The sequence below is a fragment of the Thamnophis sirtalis genome, unplaced genomic scaffold (assembly GCF_051295495.1).
Source record: "Thamnophis sirtalis isolate CommonGarterSnake01/CBP01778 unplaced genomic scaffold, rThaSir2_p1.2 scaffold_3, whole genome shotgun sequence".
Taxonomy (NCBI): domain Eukaryota; kingdom Metazoa; phylum Chordata; class Lepidosauria; order Squamata; family Natricidae; genus Thamnophis; species Thamnophis sirtalis.
Window position 1 is genome coordinate 130,159,937 of NW_028261383.1, and position 27,306 is coordinate 130,187,242.

The window sequence follows — 27,306 nt, forward strand, 5'->3', positions numbered from 1 at the left end:
AATGCCTGTCTCAATTCTTAACTGGGCATTTGGAGTTCTATTGGGTGCAGCTAAGATGGCTCGCAGGAATTTAGTTTGTATGGTTTCTAGCAAGTCTCTCTTTGCAAGGATTCCTGTTTGTGCCCCATAGAGAATTTGTGCCAATGTTTTGGCCTCAAAAAGTTTTAAGGCAGCAGGTACTAACTGACCTCCACCTGTATAAAAGAAATGTTTGATTGCATTTGAGGACCTAATGGCTACTTGCAATGTGTGATCCAGGTGTGCCTTCCATGTCCCTAGCGAGTGGAAAACCACACCAAGATATCTACATGTTCTAACCTGTTCCAAACTATATCCTTCTATTTGCAGGAGTATTGGTTTGATCTTTTAGCAAAAACTAAAATTTTATATTTATCGAAGTTAAGGACCAGCTTGTTTTGCCTCCAGTAGCCGAGTGTTGCCCTAATTGCTCTCTTCAGTCCTATGGGGGTTTGTGAAATGATAGTGGCATCATCAGCATATAAGAGAATTGGCACTTTGCATTGTGCTAGGTTAGGAGGATAGAAATCGGGGTTCTGTAAGAGATCAATCAGGTGATTAATATAAAAGTTGAAGAGTGAGGAGGACAGGATGCATCCCTGCCGTACCCCATTTTGTACCCTTACTGAGCCCGTTAAACTTCCTTGGGGATTGCAGATTTATTTTATTCAACACATCATTGATTAAAACCAACCCCTCGGTTTCCACTACAGAAGTTACTGCTTCTACTTCTAAGAAAACAGAAGCAAGACATGGGGGATGTTTTCAGGGTAAAAAGATTACATTTACTTAAAAAGAGGAAATGCAGATACTCATTCCAAAATGCTAGGCAGTATGCTAGAAAGTATAAAGCAGGAATATAATACTTAAAACGACTTGACACATTAGTAGCCATTTAATAAATTAAACAAGCAAAAGTAGAATATATTTACGTCAATAATGTAAGATGTCAAGTCTCTATCCAGGAAGGTTAAAATGAAGGCTCTTAATTATAGGGGCTGGAAAAGGGCCTTTTTTTAAAAGTCGATCTTTACTTACAGGCAGATACACACAGCACCAAATAAAAATACATTTGTTCAGTTAACCTATTCAGTCTTTACAGCCCAACAGCCTGTTTCATTCTAAATGATTTACCTATTGAATAGAGTAAGAATTCCCCTTCCCTCAAACCCCAATTTGATGGATTTAGAAAAACAATGTTCCAGTTTCATAGTGCAACTTGCTGTTAGTAAATTTATTTTAGCTATTACGGCCGTTAAAACTCTGAATTAAACCGTTTGGGGAAATTTTGTGCAAGAGGAAATGCCACTAATGATATTACAAAATCTTCCCTCTAGAGACTAAGAAACCAGTGCAATTCTCAATATAGAACATCCTTATTCATAGCATGTTATAATGTCCTCGAGCCTTGTTGCTCCTCATAAAAACAAATCTTTTTGATTTGTTGGAGGGATATCAGCTTAATACAAAGCTAGAAAGAAGGACAGGAAAATGTTTCCTCAAATCCACCTGGGAATCAGATCTCTTGCTTCCTTTGTTCAATTAGATGGATTCCATTGCATGATCTGATGAGTAGCCAAGACTTTCCTGGAGGCACTAATATCCAGTGGCTTATTCCCACCTAGCAGGTTCTCTTTGTTTTCAGATACCAACTGTTGTCGATTCTTGAAATAGCAGACCCGGCAGACTGAGTGATATTTATCTGCCCCTCCTATTACTTCCACCTAGTAAGATGAAATTTAAAAATGAAAGGTTTTGCTTTACTCAACCTATAACAGGCAATATCTCTCACAGTCAATAGCTTTCAAGAAAGGGAGAGCTTTTGTTGGAGTCTTACCTCTTTCTCTGTTCCCAACCTTTTAGTGTAAGAGGCCTCACGATAACATTCCATACAAACAGCGTTAAGTTTCACGACACTCTCTGCTAAGGGGACCAGTTGTAAGATGTTTCCAAAAGCCTGAAGTCAAATCATGAAATATTTTGTAGATCTGGGACATAAACTATCCAGAAATTCTAATGAAGAATTTAAAGGAATTTACCTTCCTCTGAAATGTTCCATCGAGGGCTGCCACAATGACAGTCTTCCCTGCGTTGGCCATTGTCTCACAAAACTCAACTATATCTGGAAACTAATTGGGAAAATTAAAAGTTCATCATTCCCTCATTCAAGCCTTTAGAAACTTTGTAAAGCAATGTCTAAGATGCTGTTTTGTTGTGAATAAAGTTAGTGATGTTTCTCCAAAGAACATACGCTCTATTTAGTTCACCATTCTGTACCCACTAGTGCATTAGATGCCTCTAGGAAGCTCAAAAGCCAGAGTACAACATAACCTCCCCACCACTGAACATATTCGGTAATTAACTTTTGAATATATGCTTTCTCCAATAATAATAAAAAATAGTACATAGAATATAGCCTTTTAAATAAGCATTTCATTTTATTTGTTGCAATTCTATCATTCAGCTTAATTTGTAGGTTTTATAATTCAAAAGAATAAATTTGCACACTTCCTACGTAGAGAGCAAAATTATATTCTTTTGAACGGTATGTGTGTGTGCCCTTTAACTCCATGATATTCTTTTTCAGATGAATTGATCAAAATTCTACTTGTATTCCCAAGTCTGGTTGCATTTTCAGTAAGTTTTGAGATTATGCCGTTAGAAGCATTTACATGGTATCCATAGCACAATTTTATCCAAGTCCTACTGAGTTTACAGGCTAAGCATGCATAGGATTGTATTTTAATCATTCACATTTGCAATCAAGTCAAGAGAACATAAAGATCTAGCATATTGTCACTGTTGTCCCACATCTCAGAGGTAATATCAATGAACAAAATGGGTCTTACCCTACATAAGTGTGTATAGAATTATATTTCAAACTCGACTAAGCACGGAAACGATTATCAATACTTGGCAGTTCATTTAAACATTTAGGTAATATAAACTTACAAACTGGCCTTCGTCAATGCCAATCACAGCGGAATTCAGAGCCTCCTGCTGGACATCTTTGAGACAACAAGCTGACATGGCCCCCATGGTGTTTCTGTGCAGAAAGAACATCGAGAGTTGGAGGAACCTTGGAGGTCTTCTAGTCCAACCCCTGCTCAAGCTGGAGACCTTACACTATTTCAGATAAATGGCTGTCCAATCTCTTCTTTAAAATCTCCAGCGATGGGAGCACCCACAATTTCTGGAGGCAAGCCGTTCCACTGATTAATTGTTTTGTCAGGAAATTTCTCTTTAATTCTAGGTTGCATCTCTCCTCCATTAAGTTTCTGCTTATAAGATAAGTATCTGCAGCAGGTTAAAATTTATATCAGAGTAACTATTCCCAAATACCAAAACCTGCAGATCCCTCCTTAAGACAGACAGCAACCCTCTGAATCCTAAAGACCATCTGATAGCAAACATTTTAATGAAGAGATTCAAATAAAAGATGTACAAAAACGTTTTACCTTTTTGCAATTGTCTTATTTATTATGGAAAATTGATGGCATTTTATAAAAATAAAATTTGAAGTTCTGAAAGGCTCAACCAATATGATAAATTAGGGGATCCCAATTTTAGCTTATTTAACTTTCAAAAGAACAAGTTATGTAAAGTGTATTCAATAACAATCATAATATTGAATCATAATTGATTCAATTATGAATTGATTTGGGGGTGATTTTCCTCACAAGAATGATTTTGCGATGAAAACGTAACTGCACAAAGAAGTGCTCTGGATTATGCTAGCATTTAACTAACAAAACCTTTTTTATTGTTCTTGCAATTTTGTTGCCTCCCCCCAATGTGACAGCAGTCATTTCTTATTTATTTGTATTTTTAAATAAATATTAAGCTGTGTGTGTAAATGTAATAGCAATTGCACTTAATATACCGCTTCAGTGTTTTATAGCCCTCTCTAAGCAGTTTAGAGTCAGCATATCGCCCCCAACAATCTAGGTCAGTGATGGCACAGGTGGCACGCATAGCCATCTGTCAGCTGACTTCAGCCTTCTTTTGAGGCTGTTTTTGAAGCCTCTGGAGTGTGAAAAACCAGCCCTATAGGCAAACCAGAAGTTCAGGAATGGACTTCTAGTTTGTCGTAGGACTGTTTTTTGCCCTCCAGAGCCTTCAGGGAAGCCTCCTCAAGTCGAAAATTGGCCCTATGGACAAACTGGAAGTCACTTCCAGTTTGCTTGTAGGGCCATTTTTCACCTTCGGGAAGCTCCTGAGACCTCTGGAGGGCTTTTGGGGGGGCAGTTTTCACCCTCCCCAGGCTCCTAGAAAGTCTCGGGAGCCTGGGGAGGGGTAAAAACAGCACCAAAAGTGGGGAGGGGGGCAGTGCTGGTTGCGCAGACATGTGCACGGGGAGTGTCAACGCGCATAGCACTATGGCATGCCCGCGTACAACCCCTCTGTACCCCCCCCGCTTTTGGCACAGGAACCAAAAAAGGTTCACCATCACCGATCTAGGTCCTCATTTTACCCACCTCAGAAGGATGGAAGGCTGAGCCAACCTTGAGCCTGGAGGGATTTGATCTGCCAAATTGCTGGCAGCCGTGATCAGCAGAAGTAACCTGCAATACTGCACTCTTAACCACTGCACTACCACAGCTCTTATATATAGGTATAGTAAAAGTTACAAATCATTGGGAATATATAAGGAAATGAACTTGCCTTATTTTTGTGAAACAATATCTTTTCATATATTAATAATTTCATATGCTTGTCTTTCATAATCTGTAAATTCTTTTTCTAGTTCTCTAAAAGCTCATGTTATGTCGAGACTTATATGAAGCTTCACCGTACAATATTAAAGGCCAAAAAAGTGTGTCAGATATATTGTATTCTGAGGCAATAACACAAATTGCTGTTTCTTGAAGATGCTAAAACAAAATCCACAAGCAATCAATATTACAGGACACATATGAATTCTGTTTTCCTAAACCCAAAAATGTATCTTTGTAAAGTGTTTTCTCCAAGTGATAAACTATTGATTTACTTTGCTCATAGTATATTTTCACCTGTCATGTGTGGAGACTCCATTGACGCAATAGCGTGTATCTTTCGCATACTTGATTAGTAGACATTTATACTGTGCAATTTGAAATCGACGGACTCGGCGCATCAGTTCAGTGCTGAAAAAAAATTAAGATTCCATTGTGAGAAATGTTACTCAGAAAAAAACAAAAGTAATCAAAAAGTAAAATCTTTTTTATTCCATCATGGATCAAAGCTTCTTGCGCTGCCCAAAATTTCAATTTTAATAATTTGGCCACATAACTTTGAAGTAATTGAACATCTAAACCCTTGGATAACATACTCCCTCAAGGTACCAAACCCATATCATTTCCAATTTAGATACTGTATTATTAGAAACAGAAAAAGATTGTAGTTACCGTAATTTTTGCCCGCTGCTTATTCCAGCCTCCTCCAGCATGTTATTGAAATTAAAGGTTAAACTTCTAAAATTCTTAGCCAAAATTTCAAAGAATAAGACAGTGGTACTCATGTTGTAATACATGTGCAATCTGTTCTTTATTTTTATTTATTTATATCCGGCTTCTATTATTTTTACCAATAATTCAATTCTCCCCATAACAAGAACCCTGTGAGGTGGATTGGACTGAGAGAGATTGACTGGCTCAAAGTCACCCAGTTTGACTTTCATGGCTAAAATGATTTCAGCCCTACTTTTAATTCCTAGTCTACTGAACTAAGGAGAAGCATGGGCCCTAGTTGAATATGACCAGGCCTGCAGATTGCCTTGCTCCTCTGCAGCTTCTCCCCCTCCCCCAGCAATGTATTTCTCTTGAAGCTCCCATCTTCTTTTCTAGTCATAATCTTAGCATCTAGATACCAGTGCTAACTATTTTTAATGCCTTCATACCTTTTTCCAGAGAACATGGGTCCAAAGATGACCTGCCATAAGAGGAAAAAGAAAATAAATAGTTACCAGTTTTTCCACTTTCCGCGTGACCTACTTCTCTTTCCCCTCCCTAATTTTAAAACTTTCCATCCTCAACTAGAATGCGATTTTTTAAAAATTCTTAAAGCGGATCGTCCTGCCCTGTACCTGTATCTGGCCGCGGCCCTTCTGCGGGGATCCTGGCTGCACCCTCGGCATCATCATGCAACTCATAGCAGCACCGACCTGGTCTCTACCGACTGCCCTGCTCCCAGAGTGGAATCCCCAAAAGGCGGCTTTTTCTTTCAGGCGCGCGCGGGGTTTTCGTCTACAGTAGAGTTAGCTGACCAATCGGGACGGTTCCCACCAGTCATCTGGCAAATCATGAAGAAGAAAGAAAGAACTTTTCGGCCAATCACTAACAAGGCAGGACATTTTTTTCCCCTTTAAAGTGCTTTTCGACATTCCTGCTAGACGATTTATAAGGAACTTCCAACGTGCGCTGTGAAGCAAGCCAAAGGGGGAAGGGAAGAAAGGAGATCTCCGAATTTGCTGATCTATTGCTGTTAATGTTCTCTTTGCTTTTCTAACTGAGCACCGCCTACTTTTGTTGCAAGAATTTTCGTTTTAAAGGGATCTTTTTCTGTCGGCAAAGCATTCAACCTCCCCAGCCTCTAATTGATAACTTGAGATTTCAATTGCTTTTGTCAGAAAATCTGGAGAGCATTAGTTTGAGGAAGGCTGTCGGTATGGGGCAGGCTGCTTGCTTCTTTAGGAACTGAGGATTCAGAGATTCAAGAAATTCAATGTCACAGAAATAAACTGAAAATAATTAGAAATCTAGACTGGGTGAAACTAGGCTTAATAGCAGTAACTGTGAGAGGGATCTTAGAGTGGATAACTCCAAGTGGATAACCAATTAAATATGAGCCAACAATGTGTGGCGGCAGCAAAAAAAAACCAATGCAATCCTATGCACAATCAAGATCAAGTGAGGTTCTAATACCATTCTATAAAGCCTTAGTAAGACTACACCTAGAATACTGCATCCAGTTTTGGTCACCACACTATAAAAAAGATGTTGAGACTCTAGAAAGATTGCAGAAAAGAGCAACCAGGATGATTAGGGGACTGGAGGCTAAAGCTTACGAACGGTTGCAGGAACTGGGCACAAGTAGTCTAATGAAGAGAAGGACCAGGGGAAACAATAGCAGTGTTCCAATATTTGAGGGGAAGCTACAGCGAGGAGGGGGTCGAGCTATTTTCCAAAGCACCTGAGGGCCAGACAAAGAATAATGGATGGAAACTGAACAAGAAAAGATTCAACCTGGAAATGAGGAGAAATTTTCTGACAGCGCAATCAATCAATAGCAGTAGAACAACTTGCCTTCAGAGGTTGTGGGAGCTTCATTATTGGAAGCTTTCAAGAAGAGATTTTTTTAAAAGTAATCTTTATTAGTTATACATTTTTTTAAGAATAAAACATACAAATACAAATACAATTTTAAACATACAACACCCCCCACCCCGCGGTGACAGTCATTCACAGCCCAACTTTTTTTTCCTTCCTCATTGTTAGGTCTCTAAGCCACATCTTCTCATTACAAAATTCAGGGATCTATTACAATACCCACGTTCACTTTTAGTTCCCATTGTTAACAACTGCTGTTTAACTTTCCCCGTTTTAAGTCCCTGCTGTTCTCCTTGTCGCCCACATATACCATAAGTTCCAGCTAAGATAATGTTCCGTTTCTCCTTTGTCTCTCAGCCAACCCGTCATTCTGTCCATTTCTGCACATTCATAGATCTTTTTAATTATAGCATCTTCCGACGGTATGGTAGTGGATTTCCAAAATTGTGCATAAGTTATTCTTGCAGCCACAATTATATGTAGGCTCAAATGCCATAATGAATTGCTCATGTTTTCTGGTTTAATGCTTAGTAGAAGGTTCTCGGGTTTCCATTCCATGCTTGCCCCGGTAACCTCTTTTAGCCATTTTTGAATCCTTCTCCAGTATTTCGTGGCCTCAGTACAGGACCACCAAATATGGTAGAATGTGCCATCCTTTCTTCCACATTTCCAACACAGCGGAGATAACTCAGGAAACATTTTGGCTAACCTCGCTGGGGGGAAGTGCCACCTATAAACCATCTTGTATATGTTTTCTTTGAATGCTGTAGATATTGTAAGTTTAATGGTCTTACTCCATAGATCCCACCATTTGCCCATTTCAATCTCATAGCCAAAGTTTCTCTCCCATGCTATTAGAAGGCTTTTGTCCATCTCTTCATTGGCATCTTGGCAAGTCAAAAATTGATAAATCTTCGATAACATTTTCTTGTCTCCACCAAACAAAATCTTATCTAGCCCCTGAGGGTTTGGGTAGATCCCAAACCGTACCTTATCGCTTTTAAACCTGTTTCTAACCTGTAAATATTCCCACCATTCCAGATTCCTGCCCTGCTGCTCTAATTCCATCTTTGTTTTCATGTTGCCATCTTCTGTCATGATGTCTTTATATGTTATGTTTCTTGTCCAATTAAATACACTGGGATGCGTTAAGGCCTCTAACGGTGCCAACCAGCACGGAACCCTAAGATAGTATTTTTTCCTCATCTTTTCCCAGACCCCCATCAAAATCTTCCGAATATAATGTCCCATGAAGTACCTATGGGTGGTGTCTCTTTCTTGCCAGAGGGAAGCATGCCATCCCTGGGTGAGGTCATGTCCCTCTATAGCCAATAGGCGCCTTCTACTCAACATCACCCAATCCTTCACCCATGTCATAATTGCTGCATTATAATATGCTTCCCAATTGGGTACTCCGAAGCCTCCCAGTTCTTTACGTTTTTGCAATATTTGGGCTTTAATTCGTGCTTTCTTGCCTTGCCAGATAAATCGAGCCACTATTGTCTCCAAATATTTTTTAAAAAATTTGTCCAATTTAGTTGGTGCCGTTTGAAACAGAAACAAATATTTTGGTAATACATATGTCTTAACTGTCGCAATCCTGCCCATCAAAGACAGTTGTTTACCACTCCAATTAGTCATATCCTTAGATACCTGCTGTAGCAATTTCATATAATTATCTACCTTGATAGAGGAACATCTCTCTGTGAGCCAAATTCCCAAGTATTGTATTTTATGGGCCATGTTAATCCCTAACAGGCTTTGTACTTCCCTTTTCTGGTTCAAAGTCATATTCTTAATTAACAGTTTTGTCTTTTCTTTGTTTATACGTAGCCCCGCTCTCCTACCGTGCTCCTCTATTTTACGTAAAAGTTGTATCCCAGAAGCCATAGGATCCTCCAGGATAAAAACAAGGTCGTCAGCGAAAGCCTGGACCTTAAATTCCTGAGCTTTAGCTCGTAACCCTTTGATTTGTGTATCACTCCTCACTATTCTAAGAAGGGGTTCTAATGTGAGGATAAACAGTAGGGGGGATAACGGGCATCCTTGTCTTGTGCCTTTACCAATCTCAATATCACCCGCCTCTTCTCCATTTACCAATAATGTCGCCGTTTGTCATACATAAATTGCCCGAATTGCATTTAAGAAGTTTTCTCCAAACTTCATATTTTCTAATTGTGACAACATAAACTTCCAATTTAACCGATCAAAAGCCTTTTGTGTGTCAAGAAACATAAAGGCCACTTGTTTATCCGGCCGGGCTTCATAATATTCTAAGGCATCCAAAATAATTCTAACATTATCTTTCAAATGCCTTGACGGCAGGAAGCCGTTCTGATCAGGATGTCAGCCTCTGCTTTGCTGTTGCTTCGGCTGCCATGAAACGGGGAGGGAGGGCATGGTATTTGGGAGGAGTTACTCATTGTGCTGGAGGAAGGTTCTGGAGTTCAGCTGCCTGTCGGACTACGCATGCGTGGGAGATTCCCGCCAGGACTAACGGCACCAGCGACGTTGGCTTCAAGCCAACGACCAAGGTAATTTGCAACCTTGCGCTTACACCTCCCGCAAGCTCACAGACACTGAAAGACGTTGGGCAATTTGGGAGAAAGAGGCATTTGCAGTACGCTGGGCCTTGGCCACGTGGCGCCACTTTCTAGAGGGCGCTAAACACCCCTTTGAGGTGTGGACTGACCATAAAAATTTAGAGGCTTTGAGAACTCCACGCCGCCTCTCACCTAAGCAGATGCGCTGGACTCAACATTTCAACCACTTCAATTTTACACTCAAGTACATCCCGGGAGGGAAAAATTTCATGGCTGATGCTTTGTCCAGACTCCCTCAATACAACTGCTCTAAACTGAGTATTGTTCAGCCTGTCGTTCCCGCATCCAGCCTTGCCGCTCCGGTGGTCACTCGACAGCAGGCACGCTCGAAAGTGGAGGTGCCTCAGGATTTCTTTTCTGACCTCAAACGGGCCCTTCCCCAGGATGACTGGTTCCAGCAGCATCAGGGTGAGTGCACAATGAGGGACGATTTACCGTGGATCGGAGCTAAGCTTTGCGTCCCCGCCTCTCTTCGTCTCGTCGTTCTCCAATGGGCTCATGATTCCAAGTTGGTGTGGTACTTTGGATTTGTAAAGACATTACAGGTGGCGCAGTGGTTAAATGCAGCACTGCAGGCTACTTCAGCTGACTGCAGTTCTGCAGTTCGGCTGTTCAAATCTCACTGGCTCAGGGTTGACTCAGCCTTCCATCCTTCCGAGGTGGGTAAAATGAGGACCCGGATTGTTGTTGGGGGCAATATGCTGATTCTGTAAACCGCTTAGAGATGAAGCGGTATATAAGTCTAACTGTTATTGCTATTGCTATTTGGTGAAGAGGCAATTTTGGTGGCCCTCCTTGAAAAAGGACATTGAACTTTATGTTGCCAGTTGTCCAATCTGTGCAGCCGCTAAACGGCCACCAGGGAAACCGCAAGGCCTACTCCAATCGGTAGCCCGCTCTGTCACCCCTTGGAAGGAAATTTCTATGGACTTTATTGTCGAACTTCCCGAGAGCCAGGGCACACCGTCATTTGGGTGGTTACTGACTTATTTTCAAAACAAGTTCATTTTATTCCGTGCCACAAGGTTCCTTCTGCGAAGGCGCTTGCTAAACTTTTCATTTCTCACATTTACAGTTTGCATGGGGTGCCTGATCGCATCATTTCCGATAGAGGTGTCCAGTTCACTTCTGTCTTCTGGAAGGAATTTCTTAAACGCATTGGCTCCGCCCAGGGATTGAGCTCCGCCCACCACCCTCAGACTAATGGGGCTTGTGAGAGGACTAATTCTGTTCTGGAGCAATATTTACGTTGTTTCATCAATTATCAAAAAGATGATTGGGTGGACTTGTTGCCGCACGCTGAAGTGGCCTACAATAATTCTGTCCATAGCACCACTGGGTTTGCTCCTTTTCGTGTCGTTTATGGTCAGGATTTTGTTCCTATTCCTGAAATTCCCCTTGAGCAGCCACAAGTTTCTTCCGTCTCTGAATGGCGCAAATGTTTGAGCCATGTTTGGCCTTTGGCTCTTAGTACTTTGGATGCTGCACATCGTGCTCATAAGAAACAGGCTGATAAGAAGCGTGCGCATCCTTACCAGTACAGAGAGGGTGACCTGGTTTATTTGTCCACGAAGTTCCTGCAAACTACACAAAAGTCTAAGAAATTGGGACCTAAGTACGTCGGCCCGTTTCCCATCGTCAAGATCATCAATCCTGTTTCAGTTCGTTTGCAGCTGCCCAAGCATCTCAACCATGTTTATCCAGTTTTCCACGTTAACCTCATTAAGCCTGTTCGTGTCTCCTCTTTGCGTCCGCCTATGGACCCTCCACCTGCTCCCTTATTGATTGATGGTGAACGACATTTTGAGGTTCGTGAGATATTGGACTCCCGACGAAGGCGAAATCGGATACAGTACCTAGTGGCTTGGAAGCATTTTCCTCCCTCTCATACCGAATGGGTGGACAAGTCCCATGTCTGTGCTCCCGACTGTTTCGACAGTTTTATTCTGTTTATCCTGACAAGCCTTGACTTTTTCTTCCCCTCCCCTCTTTTTCTCTTCTGTTTTTTGTTGTTTGTCTGTTTGTTTGTGTTTTCTCGTTTTCCAGGCCTGACTGACTTTTTCCGGGGGACGGCCGGATGTCAGCCTCTGCTTTGCTGTTGCTTCGGCTGCCATGAAATGGGGAGGGAGGGCATGGTATTTGGGAGGGGTTACTCATTGTGCTGGAGGAAGGTTCTGGAGTTCAGCTGCCTGTCGGACTACGCATGCGTGGGAGATTCCCGCCAGGACTAACGGCACTGACATTCCATCTTCGTGATGCCTTTTGAAGTTATCTCACACCTGACACTTGAGAGAATTATGATTGGACTGTAACTGTGATGCCAAGGGGTGGGGAATGGGCTATTCTATATATCAATCGCTTTCGCGCCTAAATAATCAGACTTCGCTACGCTATGCCTTTAATCATTTATAATTAGTAAAAGTACACTTCATTTCTACACATGGAGTCTCGTGGTCTTCTTTCCTAGTTATCTAATGGAGAGGTCCTGACACAGGGTGTATAAATTTATTAAGGAAGAATTTAAGTCTATCCGCCAGTATAGCTGCAAAGATTTTATAATCCACATTCAAAAGTGAAATGGCCCTATAGTTTTTAATTTGGGTACGGTCAGCTCCAGCTTTAGGCAAAAGGGTTATATAGGCCTCAGCCCACGATTTTGGTGCGATAGAATCCGTCAAAACAGCATTAAATATTACTATCATCTCTTGTCCTAAGATTTCCAAAAAAGTTTTATAGATTTCAACTGGCAAACCATCCATGCCAGGAGTTTTGTTGTTTTCCATTTTTTTGACTGCCTTTTCTAATTCATCTATTGTTATCTTTTGGTTCAGTACCCCTTTCGCTTCATTTGAGATCTTGGGTAGATTTGCATTATCTAAAAATTCCTTAATTTGGTCCTCAGAAATTTCTTCCCTACTATATAGTTGCTGAAAAAAACCTTGGATAATTTCCTGTTTCTCCCCCTTGGTTTCTACTAATTCCCCTTTACTATTCTGCAGTTGAGCTATACGTCTGCTCTCTCTTTCTTTCCGAAGTCTATAAGAGAGCCAACGAACCGGTTTGTTAGCATGCTCAAAAAAGTTTTGCTTAATCCCCCTAAGTTTCCAAGCAACATCCTCCTGGTCTAGAAGAGAGATCCCGTGCTTAATTCTAGCCATTTCTTCTTTTTTCCTATCATCTAATGGGTCCTGTTGCAAGGCTTTTTCTACCACCTCCAATTTAGCTACCCATTTTGCCCTCTCTTCTAATTTTTTCCTCTGTGAATGGCGACCGGGCTCTTTCGCTCCACTTAAACCTGGCGAAAGAGAACTGGGAAGCCTTCCAAATGGACCACAAAACTTTTTGGAAAGGGTCCCTGGGAGTGTTGAGACCTGCGGGACCTGAAGAATCCAGACAGCTGGGAGGCTACCACCTTTGGAAGACTCCAGCTCTCGCAATGTCAGCAGCCTTTGAACCACCCGGCTGCTTGAGGGCGGCGGCGCGCTGGCAGTTGTTGGCATTGTTACCATTTCCGATGCCTGGGTGTTCCTGGAGCTTCCCGCCCGACCTGGTGAGCCCCCGAGTGAGCCCCTGAGGACTTCAGTGGATGGCCCATTGCCCCAGAGAAAGGGGAATGATCTGGGTAACTGCTGGGGCTGTGTGAAGTGGGCGGCTGGCTGTGTTACAGTCGCCATGCCACTTCCGGATGCCCCCTCCCCCCCCTCTCTGTTCGGCTTGGCCTTTTCCTCAGCGTGGCTTTCTTCATTTGTCACATCTTGCTTGACTGGATTTTTGTCTGGACTTTTCATCCTGGCGAACTTCTCCTCCAGACCACCTTTGCTGTTCTGCTCCCCCTTGCCTGACATCTGTCTCCCTTTTAGCCTGGTTTTTGAATATCTAGCCTCTTTCAACTGCAACCCTAGGACCCCTGGATTTGCCCCCGGTCTTGCTGTTTCAGTCCCAGCTGTGTTACTCATAGCCTCCTGCCACTGCTCTTGGAATATCATCTCAGACAATACTTGTTTAATTTACTATATCACGGTGCTTGAGACTTTGGACGAGTGGGGGTACTTACAGCAAACAGGGGGGCCTTCTGCCACTTCTCAGCCCCCCCGGACTTTTGGCCCCTCCCAGGCTTATAGGAGAGGGGGAATACAAGATACCCCCTGTATACCATCTCCTGCTGGCTTTTTAAGCAACATTGGTCTCTTGTTATTCTGGGCTTTGACTATCTGTCTCTCCTCAACTATATGCCTGGGGCATTTGGACTGGCTTTTTCAGCCACAATTGTTGTCATCATTATCTTCTCCAGCTGGGCCTTTAAACAACAAGCCCTTTTCTAACCACAATACCAGGACTCTTGGCCTTGCTATCGCAGCTATTTTAGCTGTTTTGACTATTATGAGTTGCAATTGCTCTGGGAGTACTAACACCATCTTGAATAACACGCTGCAGAGGAAAAGACTAAGAACATTAAGACCTCCTCCCTCATATTAGCACAAACCTCGTACGAACTTGCACAGTTGCGCAATTTTTTAACTTGTATGGTGAGTGTATGGGATATGTGTGCGATTGAGTGAATGATCCCACTTTTTTTATTAGCCTATTATTGTTGTATTTTTTGTGTTTTTAAATTATTACGTGGGGACTGCTTGGGTGAACGAATGAGTGTGTTTGATTCGGAGGACCTGTCGAGGAACGCGGGGGCCATTGGGGTGGTTGGGGGAATTACGGACACGGGAGTGGGCCGGAGCATTACGATCTTAACAGGGAGGGGCAGATATGGCGGGGACTTTAGGGCAGGCCATTACCGGGGAAGGAGGGCTCGCTACGTCACAGAGATCCCTCCTTCTAGCCCTACGAGTCCCACTCCAAGGCCAGGTGGTGTGAGTAATCAGGACCCTGGCCTCAGGCTGCTGTCGCTAAATGCCTGGTCTGTAGTTCATAAAGCTCCTCTCGTTCGGGACTTAATTTTAGACGAGAGGGCAGACCTGGCATGTATTACTGAGACCTGGCTGGGCCCGGAGGGAGGAGTCCCCCTCGTAGAGATGTGCCCAGAGGGTTTTCAGGTGCTCCATCAGCCGAGAGCTCAGAGAAGGGGTGGGGGTGTGGCTATTGTTATCCAAGAGTCTCTAGCACCTCGTAGGATCCCTGCTCCAGAGCTTGTCGGGTGTGAGTCCCTGCTGGTGAAGTTGGACCTCAAGGGTCAAGTGGGTTTGCTGCTAACGTACCTGCCTCCTAACTGCATTGCAGCAGCCCTCCCCTCGCTCCTCGAGTCGATAGCCGAGCTGGCAGTTGAGTTCCCCAGACTTATGGTTCTGGGGGATTTCAATTTGCCTTCGCTCGGTGAACACTCTGATGGAGCGCAGGAGTTCATGGCTTCCATGACAACCATGGGCTTGACCCAAGTAATTCGAGGACCAACCCACTCAGCGGGTCACACGCTTGACCTCGTATTCCTCTTGGAGCAGTGGAATTGTGATCTTGGTCTGAGGGGTAGTGAGATCTTGCCCCTGTCATGGTCAGACCACTACCTATTGAGGCTCGACTTTCGGAGACCAAACCCCCACTGTAGGGAGGAGCCGACCAGGTGGTTCCGCCCCAGGCGACTTATGGACCCTTTGGGGTTCCAGACGGAGCTTGGGGTTATTCCTGATACTCTCGCCCGCAGTCCGGCGGAGACCCTGGTTGCTGCCTGGAACTTGGCAGCGACGAAGTCTCTTAACCGGATTGTGCTTCTACGGCCGCTCCGAGGCAGTGGATCCCGGAGGGCTCCTTGGTTTACTGAGGAACTCTGGGAGAAGAAGTGCCAAAGGAGACGCCTTGAGCACTTATGGAGGTTCAGTAAATCCGAATCGAACCGAGCACTTTTAACAACCTGCACCAGAGAGTACATTCGAGCAATTAGGACGTCTAAGAGAACACATATTGCCTCTCTGGTTGCGTCTGTCGAGTCGCGCCCAGCCGCCCTGTTTAGGATAACCTGTTCCCTCCTAAATAGGAGGGATACGGGCGATCCGCTGCAGGGGAGGGCTGAGGATTACGTCCAATTCCTCGCAGACAAGGTTGCTCGGTTCCAGGCGGACCTGGACTCCAATTCTGCAGAACCAGCCGAGGCACTAAGGGATGATCTGGTAAGCCATCGCTGGATTGATTTTCAGGCTGTTACCCCTGAGGATGTGGACAAGTCGATGAGAGCTGTAGGTGCCTCCACATGTGTGCTGGACCCATGCCCCTCCTGGCTGGTTGTAAACAGCAGAGAGGTGACACGAGGCTGGATCCAGGCGGTTGTTACCGCCTCTCTACGGGAGGGGGTCTTTCCCCCCGCTTTAAAGGCGGCGGTGGTGAGACCCCTCCTGAAGAAACCATCCTTGGATCCAGCCGTTTTAAATAACTATCGTCCGGTCTCCAACCTCCCCTTTGTGGGGAAGGTTGTTGAGAAGGTGGTGGCCTTTCAGCTCCAACGGTCCTTGGAGGAAGCCAGCTATCTCGATCCATTCCAGTCAGGCTTCAGACCTGGCTGCAGCACAGAAACCGCTTTGGTTGCGTTGACCGATGATCTCTGGAGAGCCAGGGATGGAGGCCACGCCTCCATCCTGGTGCTCCTTGACCTCTCGGCGGCTTTCGATACCATCGACCATGGTATCCTTCTGCGATGACTGCGGGAGGTGGGGGTGGGAGGCGCTGTTTTACAGTGGTTCTCCTCTTACCTCTCGGACAGGTCGCAGTCGGTGTTAGTCGGGGGGCAGAGGTCGACCCCTAGGCCCCTAACGTATGGGGTGCTGCAGGGCTCGGTCCTATCCCCCCTTCTTTTTAACATCTACATGAAACCGCTGGGTGCGATCATCCGACGGCACGGGATAAAATACCACCAGTATGCGGACGATACACAGTTGTATCTGTCTGCCCCGTGCCAACTCAACGAAGCGATGGATGTGATGAGCCAGGGTCTTGAGGCTGTTAAAGACTGGATGGGGGTTAACAAGCTTGTGCTCAATCCAGAAAAGACCGAGTGGCTGCTGTGTTTCCCTCCCGCGAATTGGCCAAGTGTTCCATCTCTCAGGCTGGGGGGTCAAATTGTATGCCCCTCAGACAGGGTTCGCAACTTGGGAGTCCTCCTGGACCCACAGCTGACTTTCGAACATCATTTGTCAGCTGTGACCAGGGGGGCATTTGCCCAGGTTCGCCTGGTGCACCAGTTGCGTCCCTACCTGAACCGGGAGGCCCTCACAACAGTCACTCGTGCCCTTGTAACCTCTAGGCTGGAATACTGCAATGTGCTCTACATGGGGCTGCCCTTGAAGAGCATTCAGCGACTTCAGCTGGTCCAGAATGCGGCCGTGCGAGCGATCGTGGGTGCACCTCGTTTCACCCACGTAACACCCATCCTCCGCGAGCTGCACTGGCTGCCTGTTGATCTCCGGGTGCGATTCAAGGTGCTACTTATCACCTATAAAGCCCTTCATGGTACTGGACCTGGGTACTTGAGAGACCGCCTACTGCCAATTACCTCCACTAGACCGATACGATCGCATAGATTAGGCCTCCTCCGAATTCCATCATCCAGCCCGTGTAGACTGGCAACTACCCGGAGGAGAGCCTTCTCGGTGGCTGCTCCGACCCTCTGGAACAAACTCCCCGTGGAGATTCGGACCCTCACCACCCTCCAGTCCTTCTGCGCCGCCCTAAAGATCTGGCTGTCCCGGCTGGCCTGGGGTTAAGATTCTAACCCCACTCGAATTGTGTGACTGTTGTGTTTTTAATAATGATGTATTGTCTTTATGTTAGGAATTGTTTGTCCTCCCCCCCCCTTTTTTTGAACTGTGAGCTGCCCTGAGTCCCCCCAGGGAAAAGGGCGGCATACAAATAAAGGGAAAATGAAATGAAAAAATGTATATTTAATAGCTAGGCCTCTCATATAAGCCTTGGCCGTATCCCAAAGTATTTGTGGAGTTACTCCCTTCCTATTTTCTACAAAAAAAAACCTCATTTCCCTTTTAAACATTTGCTGAAATTCTTGTTCTTTCACTATCTCTGTATTCATCATCCACTTTCTCTTCCTCCCCTGCCTTACTCCTTTCCACACCAATAAGAGTGGATTATGATCGGCCCAGGTATTAACCTCAATTGCTGCTTCCTTAATCAAGTCCCCAGTTTCTGGTGTCAACCAGGCCATGTCGATCCTAGAACAGGATTGATGTCTATGTGAAAAGAAAGTAAATTGTTGTTTCTGTGGGTGGAGTTCACGCCATACATCCTTTAATTCATATTCCTCCCTTATGTCTTCAAAGGTTTTGGGGAGAACTCTCCTCCTTTCTCTTAATTTCCCCCCCTTTTGGATGTTTCCTGGGTTATAATCCATTGTCCTATCTGCCACAGCGTTATAATCACCCACCACACATATGTGGTCATAGCCTAACTCTGCAATTTTTAGATGCAACTTTCTAAAGAAAGTACTTTGGTTGTCATTCGGTGCGTATATGACCACCGGCAAAATTTTATATCGACCGAATTTCAATTCAACCATTAAAAGTCTCCTCTCCCCATCAGTATACACCAATTTAGAATCGATATGGTCTTTAACATACAACACAATGCCCCTTTTCTTTTCATCTGCTAAACTTGTATACAGTATACCTAGCCGGGGGTAATACAACACATTTTGCTGGTGGTTCACTATATGTACTTCTTGCAGGCATGTCAGATCACAATTCTTTTTCCGTAAAGCATTCAGTATTTTATTTCTCTTTCTTAGTGAATTCAAACCATTTATATTTAAAGAAATTAAGTGGAGTTCATCCGCTTAATGTTTATTTGTGTAAGGCTTTGGATTTTGTTGTCTGCCTAGGGCAGTGATGGCGAACCTATGACACGCGTGTCAGTGCTGACACGCGTAGCCATTTGGGGTGACACGCACAGGATTTCATGCGATTCATCCTCGGCTCCTGCACGGCCGCCGAGGATGAAAGAATCTGTGCTGGAGGAACGGGGGGGGCGGGACGTGTGATCTCCCCCACCCACACTCACTTACTGTATCGCCGCCACCCCTTTCTGAGTGCAGGGGCTGCTGGTAAGGCGTGCGTGCCGTGCGCACACACGTCATCAGTGCGGCGAGGGAGGACCCGCAGGAGAGGAGCGCGGGAACAGTGCGCGCCTCTCTCCAGTCAGGCCGGCACAGAGAGTCTACTCCTGGGACTGTCGGTTACGATCGCACCACAGCAGGGAACAGCGGAGTGCCAACGGGAACTGTGAGCGCCATTAGCAGCAACTATTGGGGTGCCAATAGTTTAAGGGTAACTCCATCCTTAAATTTATGAAAGGCTCTACAAATTTAAACTCTGCAAGTTTGAGCATTGCTCACTCCATAGCTCAGCATGCAAAAGCGCTTAATGAGGGAGAATTTATTAAAGAAACTCTCCTAAGATGTGCGCCAGTTCTATTTCACGATATGCAGAATAAAGATGCAATTATTAAGAGAATATCTGAGTTCTCTTGGGGCGGGCTGGAGCGGCATGTTGATGAGGACGTGGAGCTGGAAGCAGCCGACTCCACAGCCCTGGTTCACGGCACCCCAAACAAGTTCAATAATATCAAGGGCAACATACGAAATCGACTGATGAACAAAGAAGTTACTAAGCAGGTATGTTAAATAATTTGTTTTTGGTTTATTAAATACAATTATATATTGCAATTATACATTTTTGTAGTTTAAACTATAAATTGCGCAAAATTATGTTTTTGTCGACACACAACGCGAGTTATGCTCGATTTTTTGCCGATTTTTGACACACCACGCCAAAAAGGTTGCCCATCACTGGCCTAGGGTGACCAGACGTCCCGCATTTGGCAGGACAGGCACGACTTTTCATAATTTTTCACGCGTCCCGGGCCATTCCCAAAAGATCCGGCTTATTTTTGGTGCCTTCTTTGACTCGCTCCCCCGCCCATCCGCTGCCGCTCACATGGGCGGGGTAGCTTAGCGAGTGAGTGGGCGGATGGGTAGGGGAGCGAGCTCGCCTTTCCAGCCCCACCTCCGGACAAGCTGTGGGAAAGCCTCCGGGAAAAGAGCCACCTGGGGCCGCCGCTTCTCCGAACTCAGAGTAAGTGACGGGCGGGGGCGAGTGAGCGGGCGGATGGTGATTTTTTAAAAACAAAAAACAAAACACTCCGGATTCCTTGAATCCCCGCACGTGTGCGCAACGCAGCTAGGCAGGGGGAGCTCCGCTTGGGATGCCCTCCGTAGCCGGGTTTTTTTCTTTTATTTTTTTAATTTAATATTTTTTTAATATTAAATGAAGCCACCAAAGCTCAGGATCCCTGCCTGCCCAGCTGAGGTGTGATCCGAGCTGAGGGGGGAGGAGGGGGAGGCACCACCCTTGCTGTAAAGCCTCCAAAAGCAAAGGATTTGGAGGCTTTTGGAGGTTTCACAGCAAGGGTGGTGCCTCCCCCTCCTCCCCTCTCGGCTCGGACCACACCTCAGCTGAGCAGGCAGAGAACTTTTGCTTTTGGAGGCTTCACAGCGGCGGCGGTGCCTCCCCCTCCTCCCCCCTCAGCTCGGATCACACCTTAGCTGAGCAGGCAGGGATCCTTTGCTTTTGGAGGCTTCACAGCAAGGATGGTCCTCCCCCTCCTCCCCTCTCGGCTCGGATCACACCTCAGCTGAGCAGGCAGGGATCCTTTGCTTTTGGAGGCTTTACAGCAAGGGTGGCTTCCAAGGTCTCCTCCAGCTCAATTCTGATTTGACCAGAGCCCAGTTGCAACACCGACATTGTGGAATGAGGGTTGCAATGGCCATTGCAAGCCACTAAATGGACTTTCCAGCCCCTGTTGTCTTTCTTAGAGAAGAATGCAGAATACCTGAGCTGGAGGTCATCTAGTCCAACCCCCTGCTCAAGCAGGAGACCTGATACCATTTCAGGCAAACTGTTGTACATTATCTTTTTCAAAACCTCCTGTGATGGATCACCCACAACTTCTGGAGGGAAGCCGTTCCACTGGTTAATTGTCCTCACTGTCAGGAAATTTCTCCTTAGTTCTAGGTTGCTTCTCTCTCTGGTTAGTTTCCATTAATTGCTTCTTGTCCTTCAGGGGCTTTGGAGAATAGTTTGACCCCTTCTTCTTTGGGGCAGCCCCTCAAATATTGGAAGACTGCCATCATGTCACTCCTAGATCTTCTTTTCTATAGACAAGAAATCCACAATTCCTGCAACTGTTCTTCATATATTTTATCCTCTGGTCCCCTAATCATCTTTCTTGCTTTTCTCTGCACTCTTTCCAGAGTCTCCATGTCTTGAGACTGATTGATTGGTCGATCTCAAGTAGCTTCTATCCATCTCAAAGCCACAAAGTGTTTCCTCCAGGCTCTTATCACAGATCACTTATGTTACTAACTTATCAGCTGCAGTTATTCACTTAAGAACTGTCAACTGTGGCAAGAAAGGTGGTGTAATGGGCTTAGTGACCAAAGTTACAATGGCATTGAAAAAAGTGACTGATGACCATTTTTCACACTTAGCGACCATTTTCACACTTAGCGACCGTTGCAGCATCCTCATGGTCACGTGATCAAAATTTTGATGTTTGGCAACAGATTCATATTTATGATGCTTTCAGTGTCCTGGGGTCATGTAATCGCCTTGTGTGACCTTTTGACAAAATATAAAATTTTTAATCAAGCCGCCCCCCCCTCCCCCCCGTCAATGGTGTTCCTCTTTACCAATCTGAAAATCTGGTCACCTTATGTCTGCCTCATCTGCGGTCTCTCATCTCTGCTTTGATTTTCATTTCCCCCTTTCTCATCTCTCCGGACACTATTCTTTCGCTCCTCTCCTTGGCTCTTGTTATCCAATTCTCCATCGTTATTCTGAGTTCCCCTCTTCAACTGGCTTTCCATAAAGTCTTGTGCATCTTGCAATGATTCAATCCAAAACCTCTGGCCTTGCCAGAGGAAAGATACCCCTTCTGGGAAAAGCCACCTATACATCACCTGAAGTTTCCTCAATTGTGTTGTTAGATCCTGATATTTCTGCCTCCTTTCCCTCACTCTTCTTGGTATCTGTTTTAGTACTATCACCATTTCCCCCGCATACATGGTATTCTGGTCACGTGCCTTCTGGTAAATTTCTTCTCTCAGGGATCATTTACTAAACCTCACGTGCACTTCACGTGGCAGTTTCTGTCTCCTAGTATAGGAAGTATAGACCCTATACACGTCATCAATATCGCTCTGTATCAACAGCTTATCTTTCTGGGCGATCCCTGCTATCATCTCAACCATAATTTCCTTCAGTTTCTCCCCTCTTTCCTCTGGAATATTTTGAAATCTGAGAAAGAAGGCTGACTTTTCTAATTCCAACATAGCAATCTCATCTTCCAACCTTCTATTAATATGTAGCTGCCTCATCTCCCACCTCACCATGTTCCCTTCACTTTCCTTCATTTTTACTCCTAAATCTTGAATTTGACCCTCCTGTTTCTCCATTTTTGCCCAGATCTCCTTTTGCTGTGAATACAGCTGTTTCATTTCACCCCTCATGTCTCCCATTTCATTTTTAATGTCGGCCAGGAATTTTTCGGTGATCTCTTGATTCCTAGCCATATTATTTTGTATCGATAGCAAAGTTGTCTGTATATTTTGCAATGTGGGTGCCTTCTTTACCCCAGCCATATTGTCTAAAGTTCTGTGTATTGTTGGAGGGGTTGTAGATGGGGACGACTGAATAGGTAATGCCGAGGTTTTTCCCCCCCCCCCCTTTGCCCAGCTCATATCAATTAGGTTAAGAATATCCCACTGCTTCATAAACTATCTGCTACCAGTTTAAGCAATGTTCCAACTTATTTTGCTGCTATCTATAAGGAAAAATATATATGAATATAGTCCCATAGAGAGATCTAAAAAAAATACAAGAGGGGGCTCATATCAGGAAAGAAAGGAAAGAAGGGGGTGGCAAATACATCAACACAAAAAAAGAAATCAAACCTCAAAGAAAAGAGAACAAAAAAGAAGGGAAGTTCAGCTTGAAATATTCCCCTTTCAAGTGTCCAACTCCAACTCCAAAAAAAGGAGAAAACAATGCACACAGTAGATATAATATTGACTGTCTCAAATGGAGCCTTAAATCTCCTATAGCAGTACAAAAGTTTTCCAAAAATCTTGGGAGCAGGCAGGGCAAGTCCGCTGATTACTATCAGCTGTGCCTCAGGGTAAATACTTCACTCTCCTCTGTTTCCACCACCTAGGCCGCCTGTAAATCCTTCTTCAATTGTTAATTCATTTGCTCCTTTGTCTTAATTGCCGCTAAAAGTCCCATCAAAGAGGGGGAAAAAATTACCAGAGATGCAGTAACCAAATAGTAAATCCAACTTGCTCTTCAAGAAAGTTTAGGGCATCCAGATTCACACCAAAAATCCTACGCCAAACAAAAGTGCTGTGTCATGGCTTTGGGACCGCCGTGCGTCCCTCTTCAGACATCTGGGATCAGGGCTAAGCCTCTGCTTTGCCGAGGAGATCGCACTTCCCCCTGCCTGCAGAGAAGCACCTCTGTTCTTCGCTGAGTCCCTCTGAGACCAGCAAACGGCTGCTCTTTATGCCGCCAGACCCCTGGTTTGTCAGCTAGGCTTCAGAGCTATCTCGAAGCCTCCCGCCATAGCCAATGACGTCACCGGAAGTCAGATTTGACTGCCATCTGTTAGAAATAGTGTAGGCCAGGGTCTCCTGCTTGGGCAAGGAGTTGGACTAGATGACCTACAAGGTCCCTTCCAACTCTGCTAATCTGTTAATTAACTGGCAGATAGGTATCAATGGGCCTGCAGCTGAAATAATAAAAGTATAGTTTATGTGAATTATTTCAATTACAAGTACTGTAGGAAGTTGTCACCCAGCCCTCTCCCAGAAAAATGAAATATCCTAGGAAATATTGAAAAGGCAGAATATTTCTCTGGATGTGAAAAAGGAAGAAACATGTTTTAAAAGACAGAATAGCTGCCTGCAGCTTCCTGCCCATCTCATTTGTCAATGAGCCATTAAAGCATGAGCTAGTCCACTTTACATAATAAAGAGTTTTCCTGTTCAGCTCCAGAGTGATGGGATTAAGGCATGATAATATTGACCCTTTTACCAAACTCGCCACATGGCATCTGAGAACTCAACCAAACCTGGATTCAAAACGCAGCCTAGAGAGTTGCCCCTGCATGGCCCCATGGGAGTCTGCCAACCAATCAGAATACAAGATCAAAATCAAAGGCCAGAGGGGGCATAAAACCAGGGACTCAGCTTCTCTTCCTTCCTTGCTTCCCCTTGCCTTCCTTTCTCTTCTCTTCTCCACCAACATTGAAGCATGTGATCACCTTTTCTGTTCAGGACTCAAGCCATGTGGTCCTGTCCATCATTAAAACCATCTTTCCAAGCAGCCTCCATGTCTCCAGTGTCTTTTTCCCCACTTGGAGCCGAACCCAGAAGGACATTTCTTCCAACAGTACCAAACATATAGATTGTGTATACTGAGTGTATTTAATCTCTCATGACAGAAATGAGTGAAAAAGTAGAATCAGATCTGCGCTTTCTGCTTGGCACATCACCAATATAGGCCACTTCAGCACTCCTTGCATGTAAGAATGTGATGCTGTCCATCTCTCACTCCAACACCCACTTCAAATGCACCCTCTGCTCATGTTTTCCAGCTTTGAGTCGAAGCTGCTATTCTTTCAACCTGAGCCATCTTAAGCCTTTCAGAGGTGGGGTGAAGGGTCTCAGGTGCTCTGTTCTTTTCATAGTAGCAGTCCCAGCTCCAAGGGACTGCAGGACCTGTTCACTAGCCTCTTCTCCCACATCTTGCTACCATCTTGCACAGTCATTTTGTGTTGAGCTCTTGGACTCTGGAGTTCTCTTTGCTTAGCAGCTGCTGTTTCTTGATAATTCTGTGGCTGAGTCAATGAACCATCTTCAATCTTGAAGCTCTTGCTCCATTCAGGCCTTCTATCTCCCATCAGTAATAATAATTTTTAAAAATCTGATGTTTCTTTTTCTGTTTAACTTCAGTGCTTCCTCTTTAGCTGAGGAAATGTTTGTTTTTAGCTACATGATTTTTCATGAAGCAATTTGTTTAGTTTTGAGTCACCGCAATAGATAAACGTACCAATTCCGATTCACAACTTACATTCACGCTCCATGTTGCAGTGCAAGATTGTTTCGTTATCTATTTTTAAGGGACATGACCATGGTTGAGAGAGAGAAAAAGTCAGAACAGGAGCAACTTCCAACTTCTTGTGGGCTTCCCATTGAATTTCCTTATGGGAAACTTGCAGAGAGCATCAGAAACCAACCAGTCTCCCTCCAGCCCGCGCACTCTCCCTCCACCTTCCTTCTTTGCCTCCTTCCCTTTCTTCCTCCCTTCCTCTCTTCCTTGCTTCCCTCCCTTGCTATCATTCTGTCAGTCTCTTCCCTCCCACCCACCCTTCTCTCTCTCTGTCTCTCTCTGTCTCTCCCTCCCTTCACTCTCTCCCACTTTCCACTCTTTCTTTCCTCTGTCCTTTCCTCACTGTTCCTCTTTTCCTTCCTCCTTCTCTCTGTACCTCCCTCTCCCTTACTTCTTTTCCCCCTTTTCCACCCTTCCTTCCTACTTTCTTCTTCCTTCCTCCTTCACCTTTTTCCCTTTCTCCCTCCCTTACTGTAATTCTGTCATTATCTTCCTCCCTCCCTCATTTTACCCAGTTAAAGGACATGGCTGAGAATTTTAGTAGTATATCAATTAAAGAGTATCAATTAAACAATAATATTTAATTGTAAGGATTTAGCAAATAAAATGTTACTTGCATGAAGCTTGGAACAAGGAATTAGAAAAACATGTACATGAGTTTTAAATAATGTGATTCATAATAATATGATTCATTAATAAATTAATCTCATTAATTTAGTTAACTTTTGTTTTCTTTTTATTATTTTCTGAAAAATAATATGACTTACATCCATGTTATCAATCTTCAAGCTTGTATTAAATTGCTGCTGCAAAACTTGATCTCTTGTCTTCCTGACAAAATGCACCAGAACATCCCTTACAATATTTCTTATTCTTGCAAATGTATTTAGTTTATCAACCTATGACACATTCATTATAACAATAAGGGAAATTTGCAAAACTATAAAAAAGATTAAAACAGGAAAGTTGCCTGGAACAGATGGATTACAAGGATTGCATAAATGTTTTAAGGACAAAGTTTCACAAACTTTACAAAATATGATGAACTCTATTTTACAGGGATACAATTGCCAGAGAGCTGGGGAAAAAATTAATACATTAATTCTATATTAATTAATACAAAAAGGGAAAGATTTGACTTTAACAAGAAACTATCAACCAATACCCTTATTGATTAATGACTTTAAGTTGTTTGAACAATTTTAACTGAGAGATTGAAAATAAGTTTTTAAGAATTTTTATATGAAGATCAATGTGTGCTTAATCTAAAAGACAGTTAATAACAATATTAGAAATGTATCGGACATTTTGGAATATTTGGAGCAACATAATGAAAAACAATTCACATTGATTTCTTAAATGCAGAAAAGGCTTATTCAATGTTTTGGAATATATGAACTTTGGAGAGAATTTTATTAAATGTATAAAACTGGTTTACACAACATGGAAAGCACAAATAATTGTTAATTGAGAGTAACAAATCTTAAGGGATACCAAAAGGAACAAGACAGGTCTGCTCATTATCTCCTCTTGTTTTTGTTTTGTTCAGTGGAAATATTGAATGAAGATATAAGGCAAAAATGAAAAAAAAATTGTGGGAATAAAGACTGAAAGAGAAACCTATAGGTTAAGAGCATTTGATTTGATACTGGTTTTAGAGTATCCTTTAAAGGGAATTGTAACATTAATTGGAAAAATAAAACAATTTGATACATTAACAGGTTTTAAGATTAGCAAACGGAAGACAAAGACATTACCAAAACATTCTGTATATATTAGTAATGTGTTGGTCAGTCAAAACTAAAGTGGATATGCTGAATAAAAACGTTTCTAAAACAGCTTTGATTTTTAGAAGTTGACTGACCTCTCAGTGTATCTAGGTTAATATTTAACGTTTATTTGTCAATTATTCCTTTTTAGCATACTTATGAAGGCATGCTAGAAAAAGTTGTTTATAGATACACAGAGATCAGCAAATTAAGACAAGCTAAAAAAAAATGGGGTGGGGATAGAGATAACATTGCCAGGCCTAACATTACCATTACTCCCCCCAAATTTATGTACCTGGATATCACAGCAGGAAGATAGTGAGCTGAGTTTACTCAGTGTCTTTGTTCTACAGCAACACTGCTTTCTGTGCTGCCCCAATGCTGGTATGGTCAATGAGGACAGCCCACTAATCAGGAATTTCTGACGTCTGGCAGA

General features: G+C 43.8%; 1 protein-coding gene across 1 annotated transcript; it reads right to left on the reverse strand.

Annotated features, from left to right (window-relative positions):
* Nucleotides 1-467: 467 nt before the first annotated feature.
* On the reverse strand, nucleotides 468-27,253 carry TK1 (thymidine kinase 1). Its single transcript, XM_087710099.1, has 8 exons — nucleotides 27,166-27,253; nucleotides 6,083-6,288; nucleotides 5,897-5,928; nucleotides 5,031-5,144; nucleotides 2,971-3,064; nucleotides 2,058-2,147; nucleotides 1,856-1,975; nucleotides 468-1,742 (listed from the first exon to the last, which is right to left on the reverse strand). Exons 2-8 carry the CDS (start codon nucleotides 6,146-6,148, stop codon nucleotides 1,557-1,559), a joined length of 702 nt encoding a protein of 233 aa, XP_087566225.1. The 5' UTR covers nucleotides 6,149-6,288; nucleotides 27,166-27,253; the 3' UTR covers nucleotides 468-1,556.
* Between the last annotated feature and the right edge of the window lie 53 nt (nucleotides 27,254-27,306).